This window comes from Dendropsophus ebraccatus, chromosome 10, assembly GCF_027789765.1.
Source record: "Dendropsophus ebraccatus isolate aDenEbr1 chromosome 10, aDenEbr1.pat, whole genome shotgun sequence".
Taxonomy (NCBI): Eukaryota; Metazoa; Chordata; class Amphibia; order Anura; family Hylidae; genus Dendropsophus; species Dendropsophus ebraccatus.
The window spans coordinates 44,967,686-44,994,437 of NC_091463.1; the positions used below are offsets into that span (position 1 = coordinate 44,967,686).

At 41.5% G+C, this 26,752-nt stretch overlaps 1 protein-coding gene across 5 annotated transcripts in view; it reads right to left on the bottom strand.

Annotated features, from left to right (window-relative positions):
• Positions 1-26,752, bottom strand: part of DGKK (diacylglycerol kinase kappa) — a 151,547-nt gene that overhangs the window by 17,720 nt on the left and 107,075 nt on the right. For 4 of the 5 annotated variants that reach the window (XM_069986150.1, XM_069986146.1, XM_069986147.1 and 1 more), the window contains 8 exons: positions 24,477-24,568; positions 15,291-15,390; positions 11,738-11,975; positions 11,546-11,650; positions 9,626-9,719; positions 3,323-3,430; positions 2,766-2,862; positions 617-724 (listed from right to left, as the gene is read on the bottom strand). In XM_069986150.1, the coding sequence (XP_069842251.1) occupies positions 617-724; positions 2,766-2,862; positions 3,323-3,430; positions 9,626-9,719; positions 11,546-11,650; positions 11,738-11,975; positions 15,291-15,390; positions 24,477-24,568 (942 nt within the window). The remainder of the gene's footprint in view (positions 1-616; positions 725-2,765; positions 2,863-3,322; positions 3,431-9,625; positions 9,720-11,545; positions 11,651-11,737; positions 11,976-15,290; positions 15,391-24,476; positions 24,569-26,752) is intronic. The other variant, XM_069986148.1, reaches the window with a different exon arrangement.

The window sequence follows — 26,752 nt, forward strand, 5'->3', positions numbered from 1 at the left end:
GATACTCTATCTATGCCATGCCAATATAACACAGAGCTACAAGTTAAAAAAGTTGTTTTTTAGGGCAATAACTGCATCACCTGCTGAATGGACCCCAGGACAGATCTTATATTAAAAAGAGCTATCCAAAGGTACAAGTGGTTTGGGGGGGGGGGGGGGGGGGGGGGGTCAGATTGTGGGTACAGAGTCGCTTTAAATGCAAACCACACCTGAACTAGAGACAAGAGTGTAAAAAGACCCCTTTAGGGTCTTTTTACACAGAGAGATTTATCTGACAGATTTTTGAAGCTAAAGCCAGTGATGGATTTGAAAAGAGGAGAAATCTTAGTCTTTCCTTTATGATCTCTTTGCCTGTTTATAGTTTGTTCCTGGCTTCAAAAATAATATTCAGATAATATTTCTGTGTAAAAGGACCCTTAAAAACCATAAATTACTGGTATCGCCACTGCCATAACAACCCAAACTAAACGGTACCATTCTTTTTTCTGCATCATGAATGCTGAAAAAACAACAACAATGCAATTCAATTTAGTTAACCCCACCTTAAAGAAAAAAACGAACAAAATGGGATATGTACCAGAAATTGATACGAATAAAAACTACTTGTGTCACTTACATTGTCTTCTTTGGTTCCTCCCCAGAAGTTAATACCTCCAGCATAGCTAGGTATATTTAAAACGGCAATACCTTGAAGGCTGGGCAGGGATATGGTTACTCCATCACACTACAACAACAAAAAAATTTATTGGTACAATATATTTTAATACAAGCTAATAAATGTTATCATAATTCAAAATATAAGGATCAGATGTGTTTTGGAACTTGACTGTGTGTTATCACGCTAAAATTTTTGATCCTCTTGGTCACCATAACATACTAGTACATGGAGCCATGGTTGCCTGCTGCATTCAGCAGGAGAGATGCATCCTAATACCCTGCATGGAGCAATTAACTGTTTATATACTGCTGCCAGCAGCATTTAAAACAGTTTTTTTCAACCAAAACCAGAAGTGTATTGAAAACACAGAAGCTGTGCAAATCTTTCCATTATAATTTTGCTCTCTCATTCCCACTCCTGGTTTTGGTTGAAAAAAGACTGACAGAAATATTATGTGTGAACACAGCCTAAATACATGCCTATGTGTAGGACAAGAAGGGGACAATATTGTTCAGTTTTCAGTTATTGAAGGTGTATGACTATGTAGGATGTTTTTTTTTTTGTCAGTTTTTATTTCCACAAAATTACGTCAGTCATTTCGCATTTTGGGTGCCTGTCATTACAATGACAGTTGTTGATACAGTATTTAAGCTCAGGCCCTTTGGGGTGCAGTTCTTTTTTGAAGGTCCATTGAACTTAGTAGTAAAGATGGTGAAAGGACGGTAAAAAAAAGTATTTGTGAACAATTAAAAACAACAAACTTAGTAGTAAAGATGGTAAAAGGATGGTGAAAAAAATGTGTAAACAGCTAAAAATAACGTGCTTTGTTTGCAAAAAAATGCACGCGGATAATTATCATGAACATTAATTTGACGTCAGTGTAAATAACCTCCGGTATTTAACCTCTTAAGGACGCATGACGTACCGGTACGTCATGCGTCCGCAAGAGGATGATCAGAGCGATGGCCGCACGGCGTCCCCGCTCTGAACCGCCACGATCCCGGGTGCCGCGTGTAGCCCGGGACCGCAGCTATTAGCGGGCACGGTCCGATTGCCGTGCCCACTAATTCAGTAATCGGATGCAGCTGTCAAAGTTGACAGCTGCATCCAATCACTGTATGCAACATCTCGCTGGTGTCTAGTGGTCCCGGAGGAGCGATCCACGCATCCTGCTCCGGCCGGGGTCTCCGCCAAAATGGCGCTGATCCCAACTTGGCACTCGGATGCTTTTGGCTGCAACAGCCGAAAGCATCCGAGTGCCGATCTCATTGATCTTTGCTGTATAACAATACAGCAAAGATCTCATATATTTGTTAACAATGGTTTAAATTTTTTAAAGGCCATCAGAAAAGTTATACATGTTATATATCGTTTTAATCGTAACAACTTGAGGAACATGCATAACAAGTCAGTTTTACCCCAGGGTGAATGGCGTACAAATACCCCCCAAATAAAAGAAATGTGTTTTTTTGTTCAATTTTACCACACTTTGAATTTTTTCCTGGTTTCGCAGTGTACTTTATGCAAAAAGCCTGTCATTGCAAAGTACAATTAGTGACGCAAAAAATAAGGGCTCGAGTGGGTTTCTAGGTGGAAAAATGCAAGTGCTATGCCTTTTTACGCAAATACGCAAAAACGAAAAGTGGCTCCGTCCTTAAGAGGTTAATACACTATGGCCCACATTTACAAAAACTGTGCAAACCTGGACTAGACAGTCTTTAAATGTTCCAGATTTATCAGGCTGTTTGATAAATCTATCTCACTTAAGAATCTCTCGTTTTTTGGTGCAAAGTTTACAACAGCTATTACTTGGCTTGTGTAAAAGTGGCAGAAAAGTGTCTAAAATGCATAATAAATGTGTAGAAAAGTGCCATGTGCCACTTCTTCAGCCAAAATTCTGTCGGAAACACATTAGTAAATCTGTGTGTATTGAGTGGCCGTCATTCTATTGACTTCAATGTAGTCCATTGATTTTAATAATAATAATTCGGTAATAACACACGTTTTTTTTCCCCTCTATTCTTCTTTTCTCTATTTTTTTTACACAGTGTGAAGATAGCCTATGAGGAACATGGAACTGAAGTATACAGAACTGCAAAAGAATCACCTCTAGTTTAACACGTTGTTCTAGATTTTTGTAGGTTTTCTGCAGCAGTTCCTTGGTTCCTAACACACCATACCACATCATATTTCGTGTCCGACTACTACAAAAGAGAAGAATGAAACATTTTAGTAACAAACCTACATTATATTAAAAAAGGGACTCGCCTAGATTTATTAATCTGTCTGAAACAAAAATGTGATTCCATAAATAGAGCATTGAGGGGCTCATTCACTCAAGTGTTTTAATGTCTTCATGCAATACCCTGTATGACTTAATAGAGAGACATACGCAATACATTTGTGCAATGGTCCATTAAATCTGGGATTACAGAGCTAATCTCCCCTAGAAGCATTGCTCGGGAGAACAGCTCTATAATACAGTGCCATTTGGAGCAACCAGCGGCGGCACCCTAAATGCCTAGGGCTCCACAGTGACTCTAATGACTAAAAAAGGCTGTAACTGCACTTGGGTCAAAAACGTCATGTATTTACACACAGATTCTGCCTATAGCCAGTGCATGTGCATGTACTGTAACTGAAAAGAGAGAAAATCATTAGTACCTGCATTTTTTGGGATGTTCATCTCTCTTGTTGTTAAACTCCAGAGAAATTTTAGCATCCAATCCAATGCCAAAGTAATTATTCATGGTGCATTTCTCTGAAAATTGACTGAAAAACAAAATATATAAATGCAGGTTAGTGCCTGTAGTACATGAAGAACATATTGTACTGGTAGAGAATAGTACAATAAATATATTACAGGCAGAGAACAGTGTAGTACACATATAGTAATGCTGCATAAGTAAAATCCAGTACATTACATGTGACACAAGTTAAAGCAGTGCCTTATATGAAGTAAAAGTAGAGGGTAGTACATGGCATGTCAGACAGGTAATCCAGAGCAATCCATACAGCACTGGTATACTGCTCTTCTCTAGATCTTTTATTTAAACATGTAAAAAACACCACAAAAATATAACAATAAATAAATACTGCTCAGTACTTGTGAGATGTGATACAAGACTGTCAATCAGGGCATTCATTGCAGTAATATGGGTCCTAAACACTGGAAATACTTTCTCCCAAAGTGATTATAATGCACTGATTCACAGGTGCAATATTATGTGCAGCAGACCACAAAAATTATGCACCTGAGGTCACTGAGGGATCTGTAGATATTTTCATAAACAATTTTGACAATTGTAAAAATTCACTGCATTATAAGACACAGTAATATGGCATGAACTGCATTTAGGACTCTGGCCTAAAGGTGGCAATACACTTTAAGGCTATGTTCACACTACGTAAGTTTCTGGCCGTAGCGCGCTCCGTGAATAAGCGGCAGAAGATTTACATAGTTTGCGTACAATGGAAAGTAGAGGATCTACGGCTGCACAGTTCACACTACGTAAGAATTTACGCCCGGATCGTATGCGGTGCCGTAAAAAATGAACCAGACTATTGTTTCGGGACGGAAATGCTGTAACTTACGCCCGTAGCGTAACGCATGGTCCCGTACGTGGTGATTTCTTCTTTTTTACACTTTGATTTGCCGATCCAAAAGGTTCTGTGCGGTGTCCGGGGCTAGCCGAAGATATCCAAGTAAAAGACCGCTGTCAGATCGCTACGTACGCCGCTCGGGAAGCGTACGTACATTACGGGCGTAAGTTCACGGACCGTACGTAGCCGGCCGCAACTTGCGTAAATCCCGGCCGGAGTTTTACACGTATATGTCCGGCCGTGAAAAATATGCGGCCGGACATATAGGTAGTGTGAACATAGCCTTAGTCAGTCAATATTTCAGTCAGTATTGTGGTCCTCATATTGCAACCAAATCCAGGAGTGGATTAAAAACACAGAAAGGATCTGTTCACACAATGTTGAAATTGAGTGGATGGCCGCCATTTAATGGCAAATATTTGCTGTTATTTTAAAACAACGGCTGTTATATTGAAATAATGGCAGTTATTTACCGTTATATGGCAGCCATCCACTTAATTTCAACATTGTGTGAATGCAGTGCAGTGTTCACTGCAGAGGAATAGGAAATATCCTGGCAGTGGCATTTCTAATAATGAAGAGGGCGGGGAGGAGGGACGAAGGGGTGGTGCAAGGTTAGTGCACAGATACTCTAGGCCACAGCAGTTTGACACAGGGCTGCAAGTTTAAAAGTTGTTTTTTAGGACAATAACTGCATCACCTGCCGAACGGACCCCAGTACAGATCTTGGATTAAAAGCAGCTATCTGACGGTACAAATGGTTTGGGGGGGGGGGCAGATTGTGGGTACAGAGTCGCTTTAATAGATGTCAGCCAAACGATCTCTCCCAACCTCCCCATATACATCATAAATGTTCAATGAGGCTAAATGTTCCTGTGTTGTCTGTAGAGGGGTGGGCAGAGTGCAGGGAAGAGGGAGACACAATGTGCAGCACTGTTAGCTGTGCTGGGAGGCATGGCTGAGAGGGAGGCTGAAAGTAGGGAGCAGAGTGTGGAGGAGGCTGTGGCCATGCTGGGACACAGAGGCAGTGGGAAGAGGGAGAACAGGAAGAGTTCAGCAATGGCAAACACTGTTAAAAAAGGGGAAAACCCCAACCAACCCAAATTGGGCCAGCCTTATTCTAATAAATACATGAGGTTGTCCAGGCTGAATGTATATTTTATAAACATGCTCAGGAAAGTGTCCAATACAAAAAAACACCCATCTTGATTTTACACATCCTTTGTGCTTTCATGTCTACAAACCCAGGAGAGGTGCACTGCAGAGTTCGGAGCTCCGCGATTCTAAGGCCAGTGCGGGAACAAGAAAGGTAATTGTATAGTAGATCCTATGTGGAACCAAGTTCCAACGTAATACAACTTTTCATTCAGCTTCAACTAGAGCAGGAGAAAAAAAACAACAAAAGAAATTGCACAAATGGAATAGAAAAATATAACAAAAATCTTTATTAGAAATTATGAATTGATAAAATTACACATATAGTATGACTTCGTCAGGAGCTAATGGACTTAATTCATTTACCACAGATATATATACACACACATATGTGTACACTTATGTGTGTGTATATATATATATATCTGTGGTAAATGAATTAAGTCCATTAGCTCCTGACGAAGTGAGCGAAACGTACGTCGGGCTTTTGTGCCAGGCGGGTGGTAAGATCTCAGTGTGTTTTTTTTCTGTGTTCACTAAGTTATTTGGATTATGGATATAATGTACTGATTTCACTGTTTGGGTTTTTTACCAATACTTTCACTGGGGTTAACCTGTCGAGGGGTTGCACACAGCCCCCCTCTCCTTCAATGTGATTTTCTTTGTAGCCAAGGAATTTTTTCTAGTCACTTCCCTGGGTTTGTGTATTTGGCTTAAAGCTTCTATACCATTATTGACCACTAGATGGTGCTGTTGTAATAACAATTACCTCACCCACTAAATTTAATTTGGCTTTTACGGACACATACCACGCTGATATCTTCCTCCCCGCCTGGTTTTGACGTCTGTGTTTTATCCCATACTATACTCTGTGTAATTTTATCAATTCATAATTTCTAATAAAGATTTTTGTTATATTTTTCTATTCCATTTGTGCAATTTCTTTTGTTGTTCTTTGATTCATATGTTGCACTGTAAGACATATTTGGCAGGACTTCTTCGGAGTTGTAGAGCAGGAGAAAGTTATAGGAAATTTTAGCAGTGGTCTCTATAATTTGGGCCTATTTAAATGCCCAGATCTTTGTCCTGTTTTGTCACATAGACAGAAGTCTGTTTTTATTACTCAATGAAATAAAATTTCCTTGAATCCTTGAAGGTATTTTGGTGCCCTGGGAAGACAAAGACAAAGCAAATGACACCCCCAGGGCTAAGGGTGGTATTGCACGGGCTGATGGGGCCCGATAAACGATCGTTTACTGGGCCTATTCCACGGCCCGATTATCGTTAAACAAGGGCTGCAGGGACATTGTTACCGATGTCCTTGCAGCCCTAGCTTAACTATTATACATTACCTATTCATGGTGCAGGACTCCTCTTCTCCTGCTTCTCTCGGGTCCCACGCGCTCCTCCAGCGTCAGGGCGGCCTGTGTCGGCTGACAGGCCACTCAGCCAATCACTGGTGGGACCGCCGCGGCCAGTGATTGGCTGAGCGGCCTGTCAGCTGAGACAGGCCGCCCTGACGCTGGAGCGCGCGGGACCCGGGGAGAAGCAGAAGAAGAGGAGCCCTGCACCCTGCATAGGTAAAGTATATCGTCAGTCGCCGGCCGTGCACCACTATTCCACATATATAGGTCTTAACCTATATCAACGATCAGCCGATGACAACGATCATCGGCTGATCGTTGTCTCTATTCCACCGAGCGATAATCGGCTGAATCGGGCCGATTCGACCGATTATCGCTCCGTGGAATAGAGCCCTAACACATATATCCAGGAAAAAACAGCAGATTTAAGCAGATTAGTTATGTGTGAAAATACCACATACCTAAAAATAGCAGTTATACATTCAACCTCACTCACTGTGCAATAGTCTGCAATGAAATGAGATGTTCTGCAACAGCTTTTTTTTATCAGGGAACTAAGAGGAGTGCTGGGGGAGGCAGGGTGGGAGAACTGTGATGAAGAGCTGAGGGAAAGCAATGCATTGTAGCAATTGTATGGAGCAACTGCTCAACGAAGAAATATAATCAGGAGGTACAGAACTAAGACTCTCAATACAAATAGATTTTTGCTGTTTCTTTTTTTTTTAACTGGGGCAGACAGGTAAGCAATGCTAGATTCTTTGTTGGAAAGAATATTTCAAGTACTTGAAGACTTGAGATCTTGTAATTTACAGATCTGTATAACTGACACCAGTTGATTTAGGCTATGTTTACACGGAACTTACTAACTGCTGCCTTCTGAGGGAATCTCGGCCGGAGTGTATACACATAGAGGGAGATTTATCAAACATGGTGTAAAGGGAAACTGGCTCAGTTGCCCCTAGCAACCAATCAGATTCCACCTTACATTTTACAAAGAGTCTGTGTGAAATGAAACTGAGCCAGTTTCCCTTTACACCATGTTTTTTTTTTTTTGTCATTAATCTTTATTAATTTTATCCAAAAAAGAAAAACAAAAAACAACAAAAGATCCAACAAACAATCAATCGATCAGAGCAAAATCATTAGTTACATTTCTTCTTCTACTTAAGTCCCCCCCCCCCCTTCCCCCATAAAACCCCTACCTCCATACACCATGTTTGATAAATCTCCCCTATAGTATACACTCCGTCAGGGATCCCTAGCGGCGCCGTAGAAAACTAACATGTCAGTCTTCTGTAGCCACTATTCAGTGAATAGCGGCCGCAGAAAACCCTGTCAGTGCACACTATGGAGTGAGCGGCTCCGGCCGCACGCTCCATAGTGTGTTGTGGGGAGTTCTGATGTGGGCGCACACGGATGCGCCTGCATCAGAACTAAGCAACGCTAAAGATCATCTGCCCGGTACTGCAGTATCGGCCAAGATGATCTTTTCTGAGACCGGCCATTTCGTGACCCGGCCAGGTCACGGACTGGCCGGTCTCTTACAGTGTGTGAACATGGCCTTACAACTTATTTTTAAAGTTTTTTTTTTCAGTTCTCTCTGTTGTTTTCTTTTTTGCTATTGTAAAGGCTGTTACACAATGTGCAAACCAGACATTTTTGGGGGCAGTGAAAGGGGCCAAAAAGACCTGAAAAACCATTCCAAAAAGAAGCCCCTGGCTTCACATTTTACGTCTATAATAATTATGGATGTAAAACGTCACTAAATGTGAACTGTCAGATGTTTTTACCATTCATATCAATGCAATTCAATGGTTAAAAAGGCCTTTGTGGACATTTCTGAAACATAAAATACTGTATACATTTTCTGGACATGTCTCAAAAAAGTGCCAAAATACTGTGTGCAACATTGCAAAACATGGAACATAACTGATAATTACATTCAATTTAGTCTATGGTATGCAACCAGTAAAAACAACAACTAGAAATCATACACGTCTGATTTGGTCCAATCAAGAACAACACACAAAAAATTCTGATTAATTCAATACACAAAGTGGTCATAATGGTTCATAAACATCCATTCTTTAACTATTTAAAAAGCAGATTATTTTTTCAAAAAAAATGTAATGTTTCTGCAATTTTTCTTCTTTATGAGTGATCATTCACTTTCTCCATGAAAAAGTACCATTCATGTAAAAAGATTTGCCATATTTAAAATGAGGATATACACTAAAGTACACCAGGTTATAACTGAAATTGCTTGGCTCCATCTTTCTTTAATAAACCCATTGCATACAGTGGGATGTGACAGTGGTCCTCTGCATTTTCTAAGTATGCAGTCCCCGTGTGATCATATAACACGATGCAGGGCCCAACTGTGATATAACAAGCTGAGGCTTTTTGAAGGAGGACCCTTCAGTGAATGTACAGTTATGAATACAATACCTTCTTCATTAGGTCACTTTCAAACAGAAAGACAATGAAGAGGTATACAACTTTCCATTATACTTTTACTCAGCAAAGGTTCCACTGCCTTGGCTAGGCTATGGCTGTCTGGCTGTCCTTCATCACCAAATACCAGACCTTTGGATCCAATGGGATCAGTTTATTAAGCAATTAATTGGTGACATTGTTCTTCTCTAAGTAGTCAAAAACCTTACTATTTGATAACAGGTTTTATAACAACAAATATGTTTCAAAGTAATCACCTGATCACTGCCAATTTTATCAGCATGAACACAATAAAATGAACCTTAGGCATTTATATTTCCAATCAAAGAGCATAATGTGTAATTGAAAATAAAAAAAACAAAAAAAAACTACCCAAATAAAGTACACTTACACAGAATCATCGGCAAAATGAAGATGACTGAAGGAGTAGGGTCGATCTAGAATAATAGAGGATGTCGTTGATGAAACTGTTCCACGTCTGGATGCTGGAAGAATAAACAGTATTATCATCTTATGTTTTTATATCATGGCGGGTCAGCTATAGGTATTACATATCACTTTGAGCTATTTTTCATTGCATTTAAGAATATGAATTAATATGAACAGTTACCTAAGATCAGAAAAACAAGTGCAAATCTAGACCTGGTGTTGTAACTCTTCCCTTTAGGTCAGCTGCTATGCTAGATACAGCTCTTATACACAACATAAAAAGTAAGTCTTGTGGTCTTTTTTGTTGTATTAGATACACTGAATCAATAAAAAATGGTTGCATAAGAATTAGAGATGAGCGAACCTGGAGCATGCTCGAGTCCATCCGAACCCGATCGTTCGGCATTTGATTGGCGGTGGCTGCTCAAGTTGGATAAAGCTCTAAGGTTGTCTGGAAAACATGGATACAGCCAATGACTATATCCATGTTTTCTACATAGCCTTAGGGCTTTATCCAACTTCAGCAAAAAACGCTAATCAAATGCTGAACGTTCGGGTTCGGATGGACTTGAGCATGCTCGAGGTTTGCTCATCTCTAATAAGAATACATGTTCTTTACTCTCTGACTGGGTATAAATATTTTCTTCAGGTTCCCATGGTCTCTTAAATTGCAGGATGTCCTTAGGATAGTCAAGGAGAGGTAAGCGGGTTGAGGTCAGCAGGTAAGGTTTTGGGTCAACAGTCTGGGTTGTTAACAGGAAATCAGTATTATACAGGAGGGGTCGGGCAGAGACAGAATCCAGAAGACAGGCTCAGGTCAAAATGCAGATAACAGGGTAGGATATTGAAAAAAGAGCAATGGAGGTTACAAATTTCAATTAAAGAAAACAAGTATTTCCCCATGCCTGGGGCATTATGTGATTTCGCCATAGTCATTACACACATATATGTGTATGTGTGTGTGTGAGCCTGTGTGAACATTGGCCTACCATTGCAAGTTATTACGATGTGCTTTATATGTAATTATCTATACATGACAAGGTTCTACACCAATACAGAAGGGCATTCTTTACTGTATAAGCACAGGAACTCCCTACCAAAGAAAGTCGAGCCACAGTGATCTCACAAAAATAGCTGAGAAGGGGCCTGGATGCAATTCTGGAGTATAAAAATATCACAAACTACATGCTTCTGGAGAAGGTCTGTTTATCCAGAGATTGATTCTGATTGTCGGTTTTGGAGTCTTAGATTATTCCCTAAGATGAGAAATGGCTTCTACCTAATGAGGACTTTATACCTTCCTAAAGATCAACACTTAGATCAATGATCCGTGCACCCCCTCCCCCCACACACCCACATAAGACCTGACATTTTGGAAATGTTTTGACCCAGTTTTCTTTCCCCCACAATTTAGCCTTAGTAAAAGTCTTTTACATTTTTTCCTGCTTGTAACACGTCAGCTAAATGGTCTGTTCACTTAGTTAGTGTCATTTTATGAGATAATCATTGTTTTTCACAGTCAGTTTTAGGCTATGTTCACACAATGTTTCTGAGGTGAAAATACGTCTGTATTTTGATCATTACAGATGTAAACAATGATCATGTCCATAATGATCATGTCCATAATTATTATTATTATTACTGCTGTATATTCCCATCAAAAAATGTTGTGTGAACATAGCCCTAATGCAACAGGTATATACTGTATGTTCACATAGAATATACATTGTTCACACAGATGTACATTGTCTTTAGTGCCATAAAGACAGAGTACAACTATATATTATAGGACTTAATGTAAAACCATCTATCCTATTGTCCCTTCAGACGGGGGAGCATAGATCACACAAAGGTTCATCTTTAATGTAACTACTTAGCTTACCCATGCGTTCCAGCTCTTTGTTGAAGTCTTCTGAGCTCTCTTTTATGTCTGGTGATGTTGCCGCATTGCTGAATGCTTGAGTATGCTTGTTTTGCTCATCCACAACTAAATCAGAACATATTTTTTAAATTATATGATTAGTCAAGTGCCCCTGGGAAAAGTCCAACTGGAAACCATTCATGTGTATCTTACCCTTCTCCGCCTGCTCAATAATTTGTTTCAGAGCTTTCTTTAGGCTATTGGCCCTCAGTATTAGCTGCTCCTTAGATTGGAACATTTTTGCTACGTCATCCTTTTCATTCAGTTCTTTGCCATTTTCCTTCAGTGCAGAATCTGGATGAAGATTTTGTGGTGAGGGACTCAATAATGCCAAGGACTCTTCATTAAGGGCTTGTACTAGAGAATCTAGCTTTTCATTAAGCTTCGAACACTGAAAGATGAACACATTATTTAGCATTATATATATATATATATATATTTTTTTTTTTTTTTCAAAAGTGACTAGACTATATCTTTTATGATTGAATAGACACATTTAAGTAGGGACAAAATTGCCATTGTATGTTTTTTTGCTATATAGATGTTGGTCTCCTCCAGGTATTACAGTTACTTCCATACAATCTGTCAGCTGCAATTAATGTTCAAACTGCTGACACTGTTAGATAACTGTCAGGTCAACAAGACACATGGTACCTTTCATATATCCACCTGTGCTTCCAAAACATAGAAAACTTCTTTTATTCTAGAGAACAAGGAATCAAAAAGTCTTTGCCAAGCTGTAACACCCCCTTACTCCCATACCTAACTCTGGTTGGGATGCCAGGTGTCAATCAAGCAGGGAAGGAGGTCATGGAGACACATGGTACCTTTCATATATCCAGCTGTGCTTCCAGAATATAGAAGCTTTTATTCTCTGGTACAAAGAGTCAAATTGGCTTTTCCAAGCTCCTGCTGCAAGCTCACTGCCTCATCTCCCCTCTTCACTGTTTAAGTAATACCTGGTTGACTTCCAAGTTGGTTCATTCAGTTCTTTGCTATATTGTTTTATCCACACTTTCCCCCAGCATTCACTCGTGAGATTTCACTTGGTGGAGACTCTACAATTTGACTAGAAGACATGATTTTATATGCACTATATATAGAGAAAGGGCTATTGAGATGAGAATACCCCTTGAAATTAGATCAATATATTGAATTACATCATCGCACTTCAGTCGGGGCAGAGGCCACAGTCTTGTGTCAGTGTAAGCTGCGGTCCCACAGCCTATACTGACAGTTTTCAGGTGTATGTGCAACTGGACATAAACCTGAAAGGAGCACTTGCTCGCTGGGGGATCTAGGCCCCTTTGGTGAGTGATCGGTGGCATGCATGCCCACACAGAGGGCTCTGAGTGCCCCCTCATGCTAAAAGATTACCACCACAGCCCTAGACTGATTCAATAAGATAAAAATAAAAAGAGTGATGCAGCTCACAGAGAAAACTGCGAACCAAGGTTAAACTGACAGGACCCACCTTCAGGGGCCAAACAAGGTCATGTAGATGATAGGTCAATTGCAGCAGTGGATGTCCTGCTCCTGCACTTCAGATGTGGATTATTATTTGTGTTTATACTCTTAATGGCTATGTTCATACTACCTTTTTTCCTCTACGTTTTTGAGAAGGAAAAATGATGTCCGTCATTTTGAGTTCAAAATGATATCCGTCATTTTGCTATTTGGCCGCAATGCAATGACAGCTGGTACATTATTCTAGTTCAGGTGGACTAATTGCCCTTTGGATATGTCTTTAATTGAAAAGTCCATTGAATTTAATAGTTAAAACCGTGAAAGGACAACAAAAAAGAAAATCTGTGCTTAAACGACTTAAAAACACTGCCCAGTGTTTGCAAAAGACATTTGAAAACAAGCGTCATGATTATCATTTTGAGGTCCGCACAAACAACGTCCGTCATTTTATACGTGCATTGGACATCCTTCATTCCATAGACTCAATAGATTTCGGTGCAATGCATTGAAATCGCAGCAATAATGGACTTTTTTTTTAATAATAAATGGGGACGCCTTTTCTGTATTTTAAACACAGTGTGAACATAGCCTATACATTATTTAGATGATCTATTATTTTCTTACTTGCCCAAATCTCCTATACAGTGTGATTTTTAACCTAAGTGGACAAATCCCCTATAACTACATGTATGTACTTATCGTGTTTTATCCAGAGTACTGAACTCTTCTGTTGTAATTGATAATATGCATTACTCTTATTGCACTCTATTTATGTCTTCCCTGATTTTTCACTTTCATATTTAGTTTTTTTAAACATAATGGCTTAATCTCCACCCCCTCCCTTCTCTTAACACTCTTGCTCTTGCTTCTCCTCCTAATTCTATCTATAATCTTAAACTCTTTATAATATGTTGTGTATGAAAACCGTGTGTAAATGCATTTATTTTTTGTTGTGGCTTTTGCCATTAACACACTACAAACAAACGTAAATATACCCTATTGCTATGTTCACAGAACTTCCAAAAAAAGAGAAAAGGCGTCTGCTTTTACTATTTAAAAAGACGTCTGTTATTGCCGTGATTTAACTGACTGAAATGCAATGCATTTAAAGTGTAACTGTCATGTTTTTGTCCTGTTTTTTGCACAAGTCAATAGTACAATCGATTTTGATAAACTCTGTAATAGGTTTTATTAGGCAAAAAAGCATCTTTCTGTACTCAAGAAGCAGTCCCCCCCTCACTTCTTATCTGTTCAGTATCAGGAAAATCCATCTTCATTACAAAGAAGCAAAGTGAAGGTTATGCTGTGTCCATTGTATCCTATGGAGGGGGGAGGGGCCGAGGGAGATGAGTAGGAAGAAGAGACATGAAGGTCAGCTGTTTGGAGACTTTCTGGGCACCTAAAACGCTGGATTCAGAGGTCAGAAAGGTGAGTGCTTATCTCGGAACTTGCTGAGAGAAGACTGCAGGGTGTTGTGCTGTGCAGGACTGCTCCGTGCTCACTCACTCCTCTCAGCCCCTCCCCTCTACATAGAGCATAATGGACAGAGAAATCCTGCTTCTTCTGAAGTGAGGGGGGAGCTAGGAAAACAGCTTTTACAGTACAGAAGGAAACACTTTTGCTAAATAGAACCTATTACAGAGTTTCTTAAAATCGCTTGTACTATAAATATTTATTGTTTTCTGAAAAATGACATTGAAATTACAGTTACGCTTTAAGTCAATGTAATGACAGACGTCTAATGCACACAGTGTATAAAATGACAGACGTTATCTGCGCAGACGTCAAAATAATGATTATAGCTATGTTCCCACAACGTCAAATATAGAGAAAAGATGGCCACTTTTGCAATTTATAAAAATGTCCGTTATTGTCGCAATTTAACTGACTGCAATAAAATGCATTGAAGTCAATGTAAAGATGGACGTCCAAAGCACACAATGTATTGAATAACGGACATTATCACCGCGGAGGTCAAAATAATGATTATGACATGTTTTTTATTAGATGATCACACACCTTTCTTTCGTCAATTTTACTATTAATTTCAATGGACTTTTCAATTAAGCCACACCTAAAGGGTAATTAGTCCAACTAAACTAGAATAATGTATCAACAGCCATCATTGCACTGACAGACGGCCAGACAGCTAAATGACGGTTGTTATTTTAGACGGATGTAATTTTAAACAGAGCTGAAAAAACGTTGTGTGAACATAAACAGAGTAAACTTTTATTACCTTTCTAGCCATATTATCAGCTTCTTCACGGTTTTCAGCTGCTCGTTCGTATGCCTTTCCCACTTCTGTGATAAAATCATTCACAGAAAGACACAAAAACCTGTAGAAAAACAGTTTAGTCATTAGAATAAAAAAGACGACCTGCAAATTGCTTTCTTTAAATGTCATTTAGAATAAAAGTATTGTACTCATTGCTAAAACGTCATTACACAATAGATAATGGATTTGATTGTTCAAATTTTTTTGTTTTTCTTATTTTAGAAAGAAAAGGTGACTCAGAAGCATTTAACACGTTTTTCTTGGTATAATGAAACATTATGTACTTTTCTAATACAATAAATCATTAGCATTACTATGTATATATCATTGTTGGCAGTTCACATATATCATACATAATTTGTTAGTCTAAATACACACGTAATTTACTTTTACACTGCTTCTCTGCACAGGTAGTATGTGTAATGGTTCTTTGTACAATTGTACAGGTCCGGCGACCTCTGGCCAAGATGTCTCTGCAGGGCCTGTCAACTCCAATGGGACACTGCTGAGGCCTGTGATTGGCTGAGCGATTGGCTCTGCCCAGACATCTTGTTTTAAAAGTAGGAACATGCAGAAACTAGTGAGGGGGGCATAAGTCGTTGGACCAGGACCAGGAGTAACTATTTATATTTTATTTTTAATAGCTTCCCAGATTGTCCATTAAGAATTTCCACAGTAAGGGTCTTTTGACAAATAGTTACATAGTTAATAAGGTTGAAAAAAGAGTCCATCAAGTGCAACCTCTAATACTACCGTGCTGATCCAGAGGAAGGCAAAAACCCTTATGAGGCACATGCCAATTGCCCCATCACAGGAAGAAAAATCCCTTGCCGACTCCAGTGGGTCAATCAGAATAAATCCCTTGATCACTGCCGAAGCCCATTAAATCTAGAACCAATAACTTGTAATATTGTATTTTTAACAAAAGCCTTCGTTGAACTTGTTTTTTTAAGTCAACGGCACCTGGGATTCTTAGCCAAACTCCCATGCCGATACTTGTCAGGCCTTAAGCCGTGTAGCAGTCTGTGATGATGAGGGAAGGCACATTCAGCTTAGTATGACCATTGACAAATATCTCTAACATACTTCTGGTGTAATTCTATAGGCATAGACATTTGTCTCTCCTAGGCTGATGTTGAAAAAAAGAGTATATCATGCAGTATACATTTAACCAGAATAATAATGGACCCTAGAAAATTCACTAAAGAAGAAATGCAAATTAACCCATTTAGTACACTTGGGGCGTTGTGTCCATCCGCCAGCTTGTACGCCCTCCTAATTATAAATATTTACATATGCATAAGTAGTGACATCTCTCCAGATCTCACACAACAGCAGTCGCTACTTATGCATATATGAATATGCATAAGTAGGAGGACATACAAGCCGGCAGGCAGGACCAGTGGCGTAGCTACCATAGAGGCAGGGTAGGCAGCTGCTATGGGGCCTTGATGCAGGAGGGCCTGGGGATGCACAGGGAAGATAAGAGCCTCCTGTGTCCTTCTGCTTAACCCCTTATGTACTGCTGTGTCTAAGTGATTCAATGTTCTCTTACCTGCTGCAACACAAAAAGGGTTAAAAACAGAGGAGAAGGAGTTCTCTGTTTCACTGCTTTGATAACCCCTGACATCCTGGCTGCAAGCTTTGAGGTCAGGGGTTATCAAAGCAGTGAAACAGAGAACTCCTTCTCCTCTGTTTTTAACCCTTTTTGTGTTGCAGCATGTAAGAGAACATTGGGTCACTTAGACACAGCAGTATATAAAGGGTTAAGCAAAAGGTAGTCTGCTCCTGTACCTATGGCTCCTAATGGGCCCTTATAGTGAAATACAGTGGACTGACAGAGCAAGCAGACATTGGTCATAAGAGATTTTATTTACAGTTTTTTGCTATGGATCCTAGCTACACCCCTGGGCAGGACAGTGGACTGAGTAGCAAGGAACACCCCCTGAACAGATTAATTAGCATAATTACTTTTTATATAATTACTGAAAACCCATGCAGAGGAGCAAAATAAGAAGATCTGGAACACTGGAATCAGTACCTATCTAGTTACAGGTATGTAACCTGCCGTTTTACTTGAAGTCAACTGATGAAAAGTCCCACTGGGTGTAGTTTTGTTGTTGTTAATACATTGCTTTAATAAGGTTATATTACTTTGTAATATAACTATCTTAAACTAAATGTATACTTTTTTCTTTATATATCAACTTCTGTTTAATGGCAGCAGAACAGTCCTTCTGCTGGCAGCAACATCCGTGTCAGAAACTGCAGGGCCATCTTATTCCTTGTTTCTTGTTCCCTGCTCTGATCAAGTGCTGCTGCATAACACTAGTGGTACAGAGCAGACCACCCTCCATATTAGAATATACAGAACTCGGAGTGTGGCTGCCTGTCACTATAGCACAGCACGGCAGCCTCTGCACAGCAAACTGTGACTGCTATCATTACTAGTACCTGTCACTAACATTCGCTGTGGACAAGCTACCATGATCTGCTATAGAAAGGGTCAGCCTTCCCCCAGGTACTGTATATTTTAAATGGCCGGTGACTGGCTCACCTACCACTGATTCTATGTACAACAGCTGGACCATTTGCAAGTAAAGTACTTACTACCTCTTTTGTTACTGCCAGTCCTCCTAGCCTGTAAGCTCTTGTGAGCAGCTTCCTCTCCCCTTTTTTTAATTTACTTATCATTTAATTCTGTAATATGTGAATGTAAAGGAAAAAAAGCAGAATCTGTTGGATAAATATTATTATCCCCCCGACATACAATGGCCTCAACATGCAATGAATTAAACTTATGATGCCCTGTGACAGACTATCATAAGTTGAATACAGCATCTGCTTACGATGTCTGCAATTACAGTTATCCCCGAGTGGTCTTCCCTACATAGCTGCCCCCTGCAGGGATTACTGAATTCTGACACGGTCCAGCAGCTGGTAGCTAGAGTCACTGTTGTGAATTTTTTTTTTTTTTTGCAGAAATCAATAGTACAGGCGGTTTTAAGAAACTTTGTAATTGGGTTTATTAGGCAAATATGCCATTATCTGCATTCAAAAGGCCTTTTCCCAGGTCCCCCCTCCCTCCTCTTTTCCATCCACTGCAAAAAATCAGGAAATTGTGACTTGTTGCATCAGACACAACCTGTCTGTTCTAAAGAGAGGGGAGGGGGAGGAGGGAGTTAGCTAGCAGCAGAGAGCAGAGAACAAAGGATTAAACAAACACGGAGCTGGGTGACAGCTTATTCAGAGGTCAGAGAGGTCAGTGCTGACTTTCAGAGAAGATAGCCAGTGATGTATTTGTAGATTAACTCTTTGTTGTCCTGTTTTGGTGTTTTATTTCCCTCTCTCCATAGGAGAACAATGAAGACAGGGGGAGAGCTTCAAACTGCTTTTTCATGATAAAAATAAATTTTTCGGCTAATAAACCCAATTACAAAGTTTCTTAAAATCGCCTGGACTATTGATTTCTGCAATTTCACAACAGTGACTCTTTAACCCCTCAAGGACCGGGCCTAAAATGGCCTTAAAGGGAACCTGTCACCCCCCGTGCCGGGGTGACAGGCTCCCGACCCCCGTTAGAGACCCCTATACTTACCTCATCGCGCCGGGTCCCGCTTCTGAAGATGGTCGGGTCCCGGAGATCTCAGCCGCCGCAGCCCGGTGCGCGCGCTGAGAGATGAGTCCAACACCCATAGAGAATGACAGGAGAGTCCAGCGCTCCGTCATTCTCTATGTGCGTTGGACTCATCTCTCAGCGCGCGCGCCGGGCTGCGGCGGCTGAGATCTCCGGGACCCGACCATCTTCAGAAGCGGGACCCGGCGCGATGAGGTAAGTATAGGGGTCTCTAACGGGGGGTCGGGAACCTGTCACCCCGGCAGGTTCCCTTTAAGGACCGAGGCAAATTTTATGAATTTGACCTGTGTCACTTTATTCATTAATAACTTCGGGATGCTTTTACCTATCCGGCTGATTCTGAGATTGTTTTCTCGTGACATATTGTACTTCACGTTTCTGGTAAAATGGAGTCGATACTTATAACAAATCTTTATGAAAAAATCCAAAATAACGTGAAAAATTGAATTTTTCCAACTTTGAAACTTTTCTGCTTATACAGAAAATGGTTATGCCACATAAATTATATATTAAATAGCATTAGCAACATGTCTACTTTATGTTGGCGGCATTTATTAAACTCTCTTTCATTTTTTTTTAGACAATAGAAAGCGTAAAACATTAGCAGCAAATTTCCAAATTTTCAGTAAAATTTCAAAATCAGATATTTTTAGGGACCTGTTCAGGTTTAGGCTATGTTCACACTACGTAAGTTTCCGGCCGTAGCTACGGGCGTAAGTTCGCGGTCCGTATGTAGCCGGCCGCAAGTAGCGTAAATCTCCGGCCGGAGTTTACCGCGTATATGTCCGGCCGCGAAAATATGCGGCCGGACATATACGCAGTGTGAACATAGCCTTAAAGTGTATTTGAGGGGACTGTATGTTAGAAAGCCCCACAAAGCACCCCATTTCAGAAACTGCACCCCCAAAACTCTGCAAAAGCACATCCAGAAAGTTTTTTAGCCCTTTAGTGGAGTCACAGAAATAAAAGCCAAGTATGTAAGAAATTTGAAAATTTTAATTTTCTGTGCAGAGATTTTATTGTAATCCAATATCTTTCATAATTATAGACCTATTACCAGAGAAATGCACCCCAATATTGATTGCCCTGTTTCTGCAGTTTATAGAAATACCCCATATGTGTCCCTAATGCGCTATTTGACACAACCACAAGCCTCAGATATAAAGGAGCGCCTAGTGAATTTCAATGGCTCCGTTATATTTGGTCATTTTTGACTGTACCACTTCAGGTTGGCAGAGGCTCTGGGGTGCCAAAACCTAAAAAACACCCCTAAAGGGACACCATTTAGAAAACTACACCCCTCAAGGAATGTAACTAGGGGTGCGGTGAGCATCTGGACCCCACAGGTGCTTCACAGATTTTCAGAACAATGTGGCGTGAAAAAAGAAAAATTTATTTTTTACACTATAACGTTCTAGCCTTCAATTTTTCATTTTCACAAAGGGATAAAAGGAATAACAACCCAAAAAACGTGTAGCGCAGTTTCTCCCGAGTACGGAAATACCCCACATGTGGACATAAAGTGCCAAGGGGGCGCAGGACAAGCCTCCAAAGGGAAGGAGCGCCAATTGGCTTTTGGAAGCTGGATTTCACTGGAATGGATTTCAAGGGCCATGTCGCATTTACAGAGCCAAAACACTGGAAACCTCCCACAAGTGACCCCATTCTGGAAACTACACCCCTCAAGGAATCTAACAAGGGGTTCAGTGAGCATATGGACCCCACTGATGACGGGCACAAATGTGGAACAATGTGACGTGAAAGTTTTCATTTTTTCACTTTCACGGCACAAATGTGCCCGTCATCAAGGGGTCCATATCCTCATTTCACACCTTGTTAGATTCCTTGAGGGGTGTAGTTTCCAGAATGGGGTCACTTGTGGGGGATTTCCACTGTTTTGGCAGCACGAGGGCTCTGTAAATGCGACATGACATTCATCATTCATTCTGGCCAAATCCAACCTCCAAAATCCAAATGGCGCTCCTTTCCTTCGGAGGCTTGCCCTGCGCCCACATGGCGCTTTATGTCCACATGTGGGGTATTTACGGACACGGGGGAAATTGCTCTACACATTTTGTGTGTTTTTTTCTCTTTTAACCCCTTGTGAAAATGAAAAATTTAATGCTAGACCAACATTATAGTGTAAAAATATTAATATTTCATTTTCACGCCACATTGTTCCACATCTGTGCCCGCCACCAGTGGGGTCCATATGCTCACTACACCCCTTGTTACATTCCCTGAGGGGTGTAGTTTCCATAATGGGGTCACTTGTGGGGAGTTTCAACTGTCTTGGCAACACAGGGGCCTTTTACATGCAACAAGGCCCTCGAAATCCATTCCAGCCTCCAAAAGCCAAACGGCGCTCCTTCCCTTTGAAGCCTTACCTTGCACCCGCATGGCGCTTTATGTCCACATGTGGGGTATTTCTGAACTTAGGGGAAATTGCTCTACACATTTTGTGTTTTTTTTAATCTTTTAACCCCTTATGAAAATGAAAAAATCAAGACAAGATCAATCATTTAGTGTAAAAATTAAACATTTTTTACATTAAATGTTGGTCTAGCCAACATTTCCACAAGGGGTTAAAAAAGAAAATGAACGCAAAATGTGTAGGGTAATTTCCCCTGAGTAGGAAAATACCCCACATGTGGATATAATGTGCCATATAGGGCAAGCCACCAAAGCGACAGAGCGCCATTTAGAGTCTGGAATGGAGGATGGAGGCCATGTCGCAATTACAAAGCTCCTGTGCTGCCAGGACAGTAGAAACCCCCCACAAGTGACCCCATTATGGAAACTACACCCCATAAGGAATCTAACAAGGGGTGCAGTGAGCATATGGACCCCACTGGCGACGGGTACATATGTAGAACATGTGCCGTGAAAATTAAAAATACCATTTTTTTCATTTTCACGGCACAAATGTGGCCGTCACCAGGGGGCCATATCCCGGCTGCCCCCCTTGTTAGATTCCTTATGGGGTGTAATTTCCAGAATGGGGTCACTTGTGGGGGGTTTCTACTGTCCTGGCCGCTCAGAGGCTTTGTAATTGCATCATGGCATCCTCTAATGGGAATGGCGGCCATACCTATTTAGCTGGGGAAAAGGGACTATTCTAATTTATTTGGGGGTGTTAGGCCAATTATTAGTTTATAAGGTTGAAAATGACAGGTGTCCATCAAATTCAACCTGTGTTGATCCAGAGGAAGGCAAAAAACCCTTGTGAGGCAGACGACAGTAGCCTCATCACTGGGAAAAATTCCTTCCCGACTCCAGAATGGCAATCAGAATAATCCCTGGATCAACGTGACCCCTGAAATAGGAATAAGGGACAGAATTTAGACAATGTAGAACTCCAATGATGTGTGGTACGCCTGGAAGCGATCCTGTATGCAGAGGCCAGGGTGATCAGGACAGGCGTCACACTGGAAAATGGTGTCCTTCCTGATCCCCCTGTTACACCACACTCTGCACTTCTTCTGGGGTCTCCCGTTCTCCAGTGTGGGGGACGTCACCTGGAAAATGTTGTCCTGGTGCAATACGGGGTCCTTCATATCCAGAAGCGCTGGGTCCGCTCCATGGCTGCTAAATATTAGGGCTCTATTACTGCTTCTAATATGTTGGGATCGTGCCGCAAGGTACAGTAGCTCGGGCAGCGAGAGACCGGAAGAGGGGGTGCTGATATAAAAGTTATCCCCGTACAGGTGGTGGTAACCGTTATCCAGCAGTGGGAAGATCAGTTCCCGAACGATCTTCCCATGAACTCCGAGGATGGGGGGGTGGAATCTGGGGGCTGCATTCGGGTGTCCCTTCCTTCATACACTCTAAGGGTACGGGCACACTGCGGAATGGCGAAGGATAACCCTTTGTGCATTCCGCAGCTGGCACCCACCGGCGGACTGATGCGGGCGCGCGTCTCCGCTCGTGTCACACTTCATTCTATGCACGGGCGGATTCCGCTCTCCGTCCAAAGAATAAACGTGTTCATTCTTTGGACGGACAACGGAATCCGCCCGTGCATAGAATGGAGTCTATGACACGGGCGGAGACGCGTGCCCGCATCAATCCGCCGGCGGGTGCCAGCTGCGGAATGCACAAAGGGTTATCCTTCGCCATTCGGCAGTGTGCACCTACCCTAAATCTGTAAGTGTACCCTGAGGTACTCTCACACAGTTTGTAGAATTTCACGCCATACCGTCATCTCTTATTGGGACGGTACAGGCGGAAAAGACGTGGGAGCAAGCTGGGAGCACAGGTAACAGTAACTCCCTACAAAGCACAGTGCAGAACAAGGCTGCAAAAATGGGAGAGTCTTCAAGCAATTCTGTACCCACAATCTGCCCCCCCCCCCCAAACCACTTGTACCTTCGGATAGCTGCTTTTAATCCAAGATCTGTCCTGGGGTCCGTTCGGCAGGTAATGCAGTTATTGTCCTAAAAAACAACTTTTAAACTTGCAGCCATGTGCCCAACGGGTATGGCTTAGAGTATCTGTGCCCAAACTTTGCACCACCCCTCTGTCCCTCCTCCCCGCCCTCTTCATCATTAGAAATGCCACTGGAACATTTTCTCCTGTCTGAACATTGCACAGGTGCCTTAACGATCCAGCCCATGTGCCGGGCTGACACAGGTGGGGAATAGGAGACAATCTGCCTGGAGCATTCCTAATGATGAGGAGGGTGGGGAGGAGGGACAGAGGGGTTGTGCCAACCTAATGCATACACAATCTAGGCCACGCCCGTTGGGCACTGGGCTGCAAGTTTAAAAGTAATTGTTTAGGACAATAACTGCATCACCTGCCGAACGGACCGCAGGACAGATCTTGGATTAAAAGCAGCTATCTGAAGGTACAAGCGGTTTGGGGGGGGTCAGATTGTGGGTACAGAGTCACTTTCAGTCAATCATATCTATCTATCTATCTATCTATCTATCTATCTATCTATCTATCTATCTATCTATCTATCTATCTATCTCCTATCAATCATCTATCTATCTATCTCCTATCAATTATCTATCTATCTATCTATCTATCTATCTATCTATCTATCTCCTATCAATTATCTATCTGTCTATCTATCTATCTATCTATCTGTCTGTCTATCTATCTATCTATCTATCTATCTATCTTTGTTTATATTTGGTTTGGCATCTTGGGGGCTTTAGAACCAATTATCAGAGTTATAGTCCCAACATACAGTGGTCCTCCCAGAACTAATTAATATCATATATGCGAGGGACCAGTGTATTTATTGCTGCCTCACTGCTGCCACACTACAGAATTAGATATATAAAGAAAAAAGTATACATTTATTTTAATTAGGTTATACTACAAAGTAAAATAACTTCATTACAGCAATGAATTAATGCAAAAAGTGCCCCTGTAACATAATGATAGCACAAAAAAACATAGTAAAAATTAATGATTATTGTTAACACAACCTGTATTGGTTACAGTGGGAAGGTAGTGTATCTAAAAGAAACAAAAGAGACAGACATCATGTATCTTACTTGGCAGAGGAAATGACATCACAGTGCTTATCTGATTCCAGGATCTTAGCTAAATGGAAGGCCACATAATCGGCATATTGAGAAATCTGCATCTGCCAAAATGAAAGGTGGACCAGTTTAGGAAACAGACTACAAATGTCTCTATGCGTAATTTGTGTATATGTATAGGTCCCTACTTTCTTCTACAGACACCAGAAACAGCATAGAGTAAAGAACAATGCTGTAAATATCCATGATATTTACATGGAAGGATTGTCAGCCAGCAGGAGTGTCCATTGTCGATAATAGGGCCATGTAAAAGCGTTAGCAACACATAAAATCACCGCCAGTAAGCCACACATGAAGCCTCCTGTGTTAATGTTGCTTCTTCTTATTAAAGAAAACTACTTATTAGAGATGAGTGAGTAGTGAAATATTCGACTTTCGAGAATTTGAATTGAATAGGCACCGAGATTCAACTATTCGAACGAATATTCGATCCCATTATAGTCTATGGGGAAAAAATACTCTGCACTTGGAAATCCAAGTCCCCCATGAAGTCCCCCATGAAACCTCCATAAACGATGCGAACACCTCCGGAATGACACTGTGACATCAGGGGGAGCATGCCTGGGTGCACCCAACATCCCAAAATCGCAGCTATAATGCCGCTCTCCGCAACTGCGAAGGAAAAATATTTGTAAACGCTTTACGAACGTTTACGGCAATGTTCACACATTTCCTTCACATTTCTTGCCTAGCGTTACATACATGATTCCAATGTGCGTCTGTAGAACGTCATGTTATTCGCGCGTATCACACATTATGCTGTGCAAACGCTAGGCCGCAGCAGAGCAGAGATTAGGAGAGGTAGAAAAATGTCCAGGCGATCCTCCCGTTTTGGCGATGAATCATGGATCAAATGGATTATGGGCTAGAACGTGTCCCTGTCACTAACCCCAAACACATAAAAGGCCGATAATAAGAAAGGTGGTACGTGCCCTCCAGCAGGATCTGAACAAGAGAAGGACCCCCGTCCAAACCCAAAAAAAATGGTCGGACCTGAAATATAAGAGTCCCTGGAAACTTGCAGCGATACGGCACGGTGAGTAATATGCTGTGAGCCTAATCGTGGGATGTGTAGTATACTGAAGTTGTGAAACTGGGATGTGTAATATACTGGATTCCTGAGACTGGAATATGTAATATACTGGGATCTGCTATTGGGGTGTGTAATATACTGTGGACTTTCACAACCCTTTTACTTTGTACCCACAGAACCCCCAACGGAATGCCAACACATAGGCCCACATATATCATATGTTCCCTCGACCTGTCATGTGCAGCCCACAGCATATGGCCCTCCTCTCATAATATAAGTATTGAGCTTTTTAAGAATAAAACATCTTAGGATGATGATGCTGAATTGCTGATGATGATGTTGATGACTTCTATATCTTTTTTTATTTCTTTTTTTTTAAAGATCTAATGAAAAAACGAAGGCGGCGGGGCCGCAGAAGGGCAGCTGTTCGGCCCACAGCGGATGAAAGTTGGGAGTTGGGACCCTCTAGTAAGTGTAAACATTTGCATGTATACAGTATATAGGCTATGTTAACACAATGTAACAGGACTTGCAGCCGGTGTCGGACTGGGGTACCTTGGGTCCACCAGGGAATATTTTATTCTAGGGGCCCACCCTACATACACCAGATATACCCAGCACCAAACCATTCACATTACTATAGTGACTTTGCACAGTGCTGTCCAGGCATGATGGGAGTGATAGTTTCGCAACAGCTAGAAGGCCAAAGGTTCCCCATCCCTGTTCCATTATATAGGAGCTGTCCAGGCATGATGGGAGTTGTAGTTTTGCCACAGCTGGTAGGCCGAAGGTTCCCCATCCCTGTTCTATTGTATAGGAGCTGTCCAGGCATAATGGGAGTTGTAGTTTTGCCACAGCTGAAAGGAAGGTTCCCCATCCCTGTTCTATTGTATAGGAGCTGTCCAGGCATGATGGGAGTTGTAGTTTTGCCACAGCTGGTAGGCCGAAGGTTCCCCATCCCTGTTCTATGCAAAAAGCACAGTCCAATGAAACTAACTGGTGGATTATATGTCATCCTGAAGCTGCTAAACAGGGGTGCGAACCTCCTGCTCAGGGGCCCACCAATGGGTAGGGCCAACCGGGGATTTCCCATGCTCCCCTGAAGGCCAGTACGAGCCTGATTGCAGCGCAGGCCGAGTGCGTTACACACCACATGTGCTCAGAGGGAGAAGAGGAGAGCCGGCAATACGGGTGA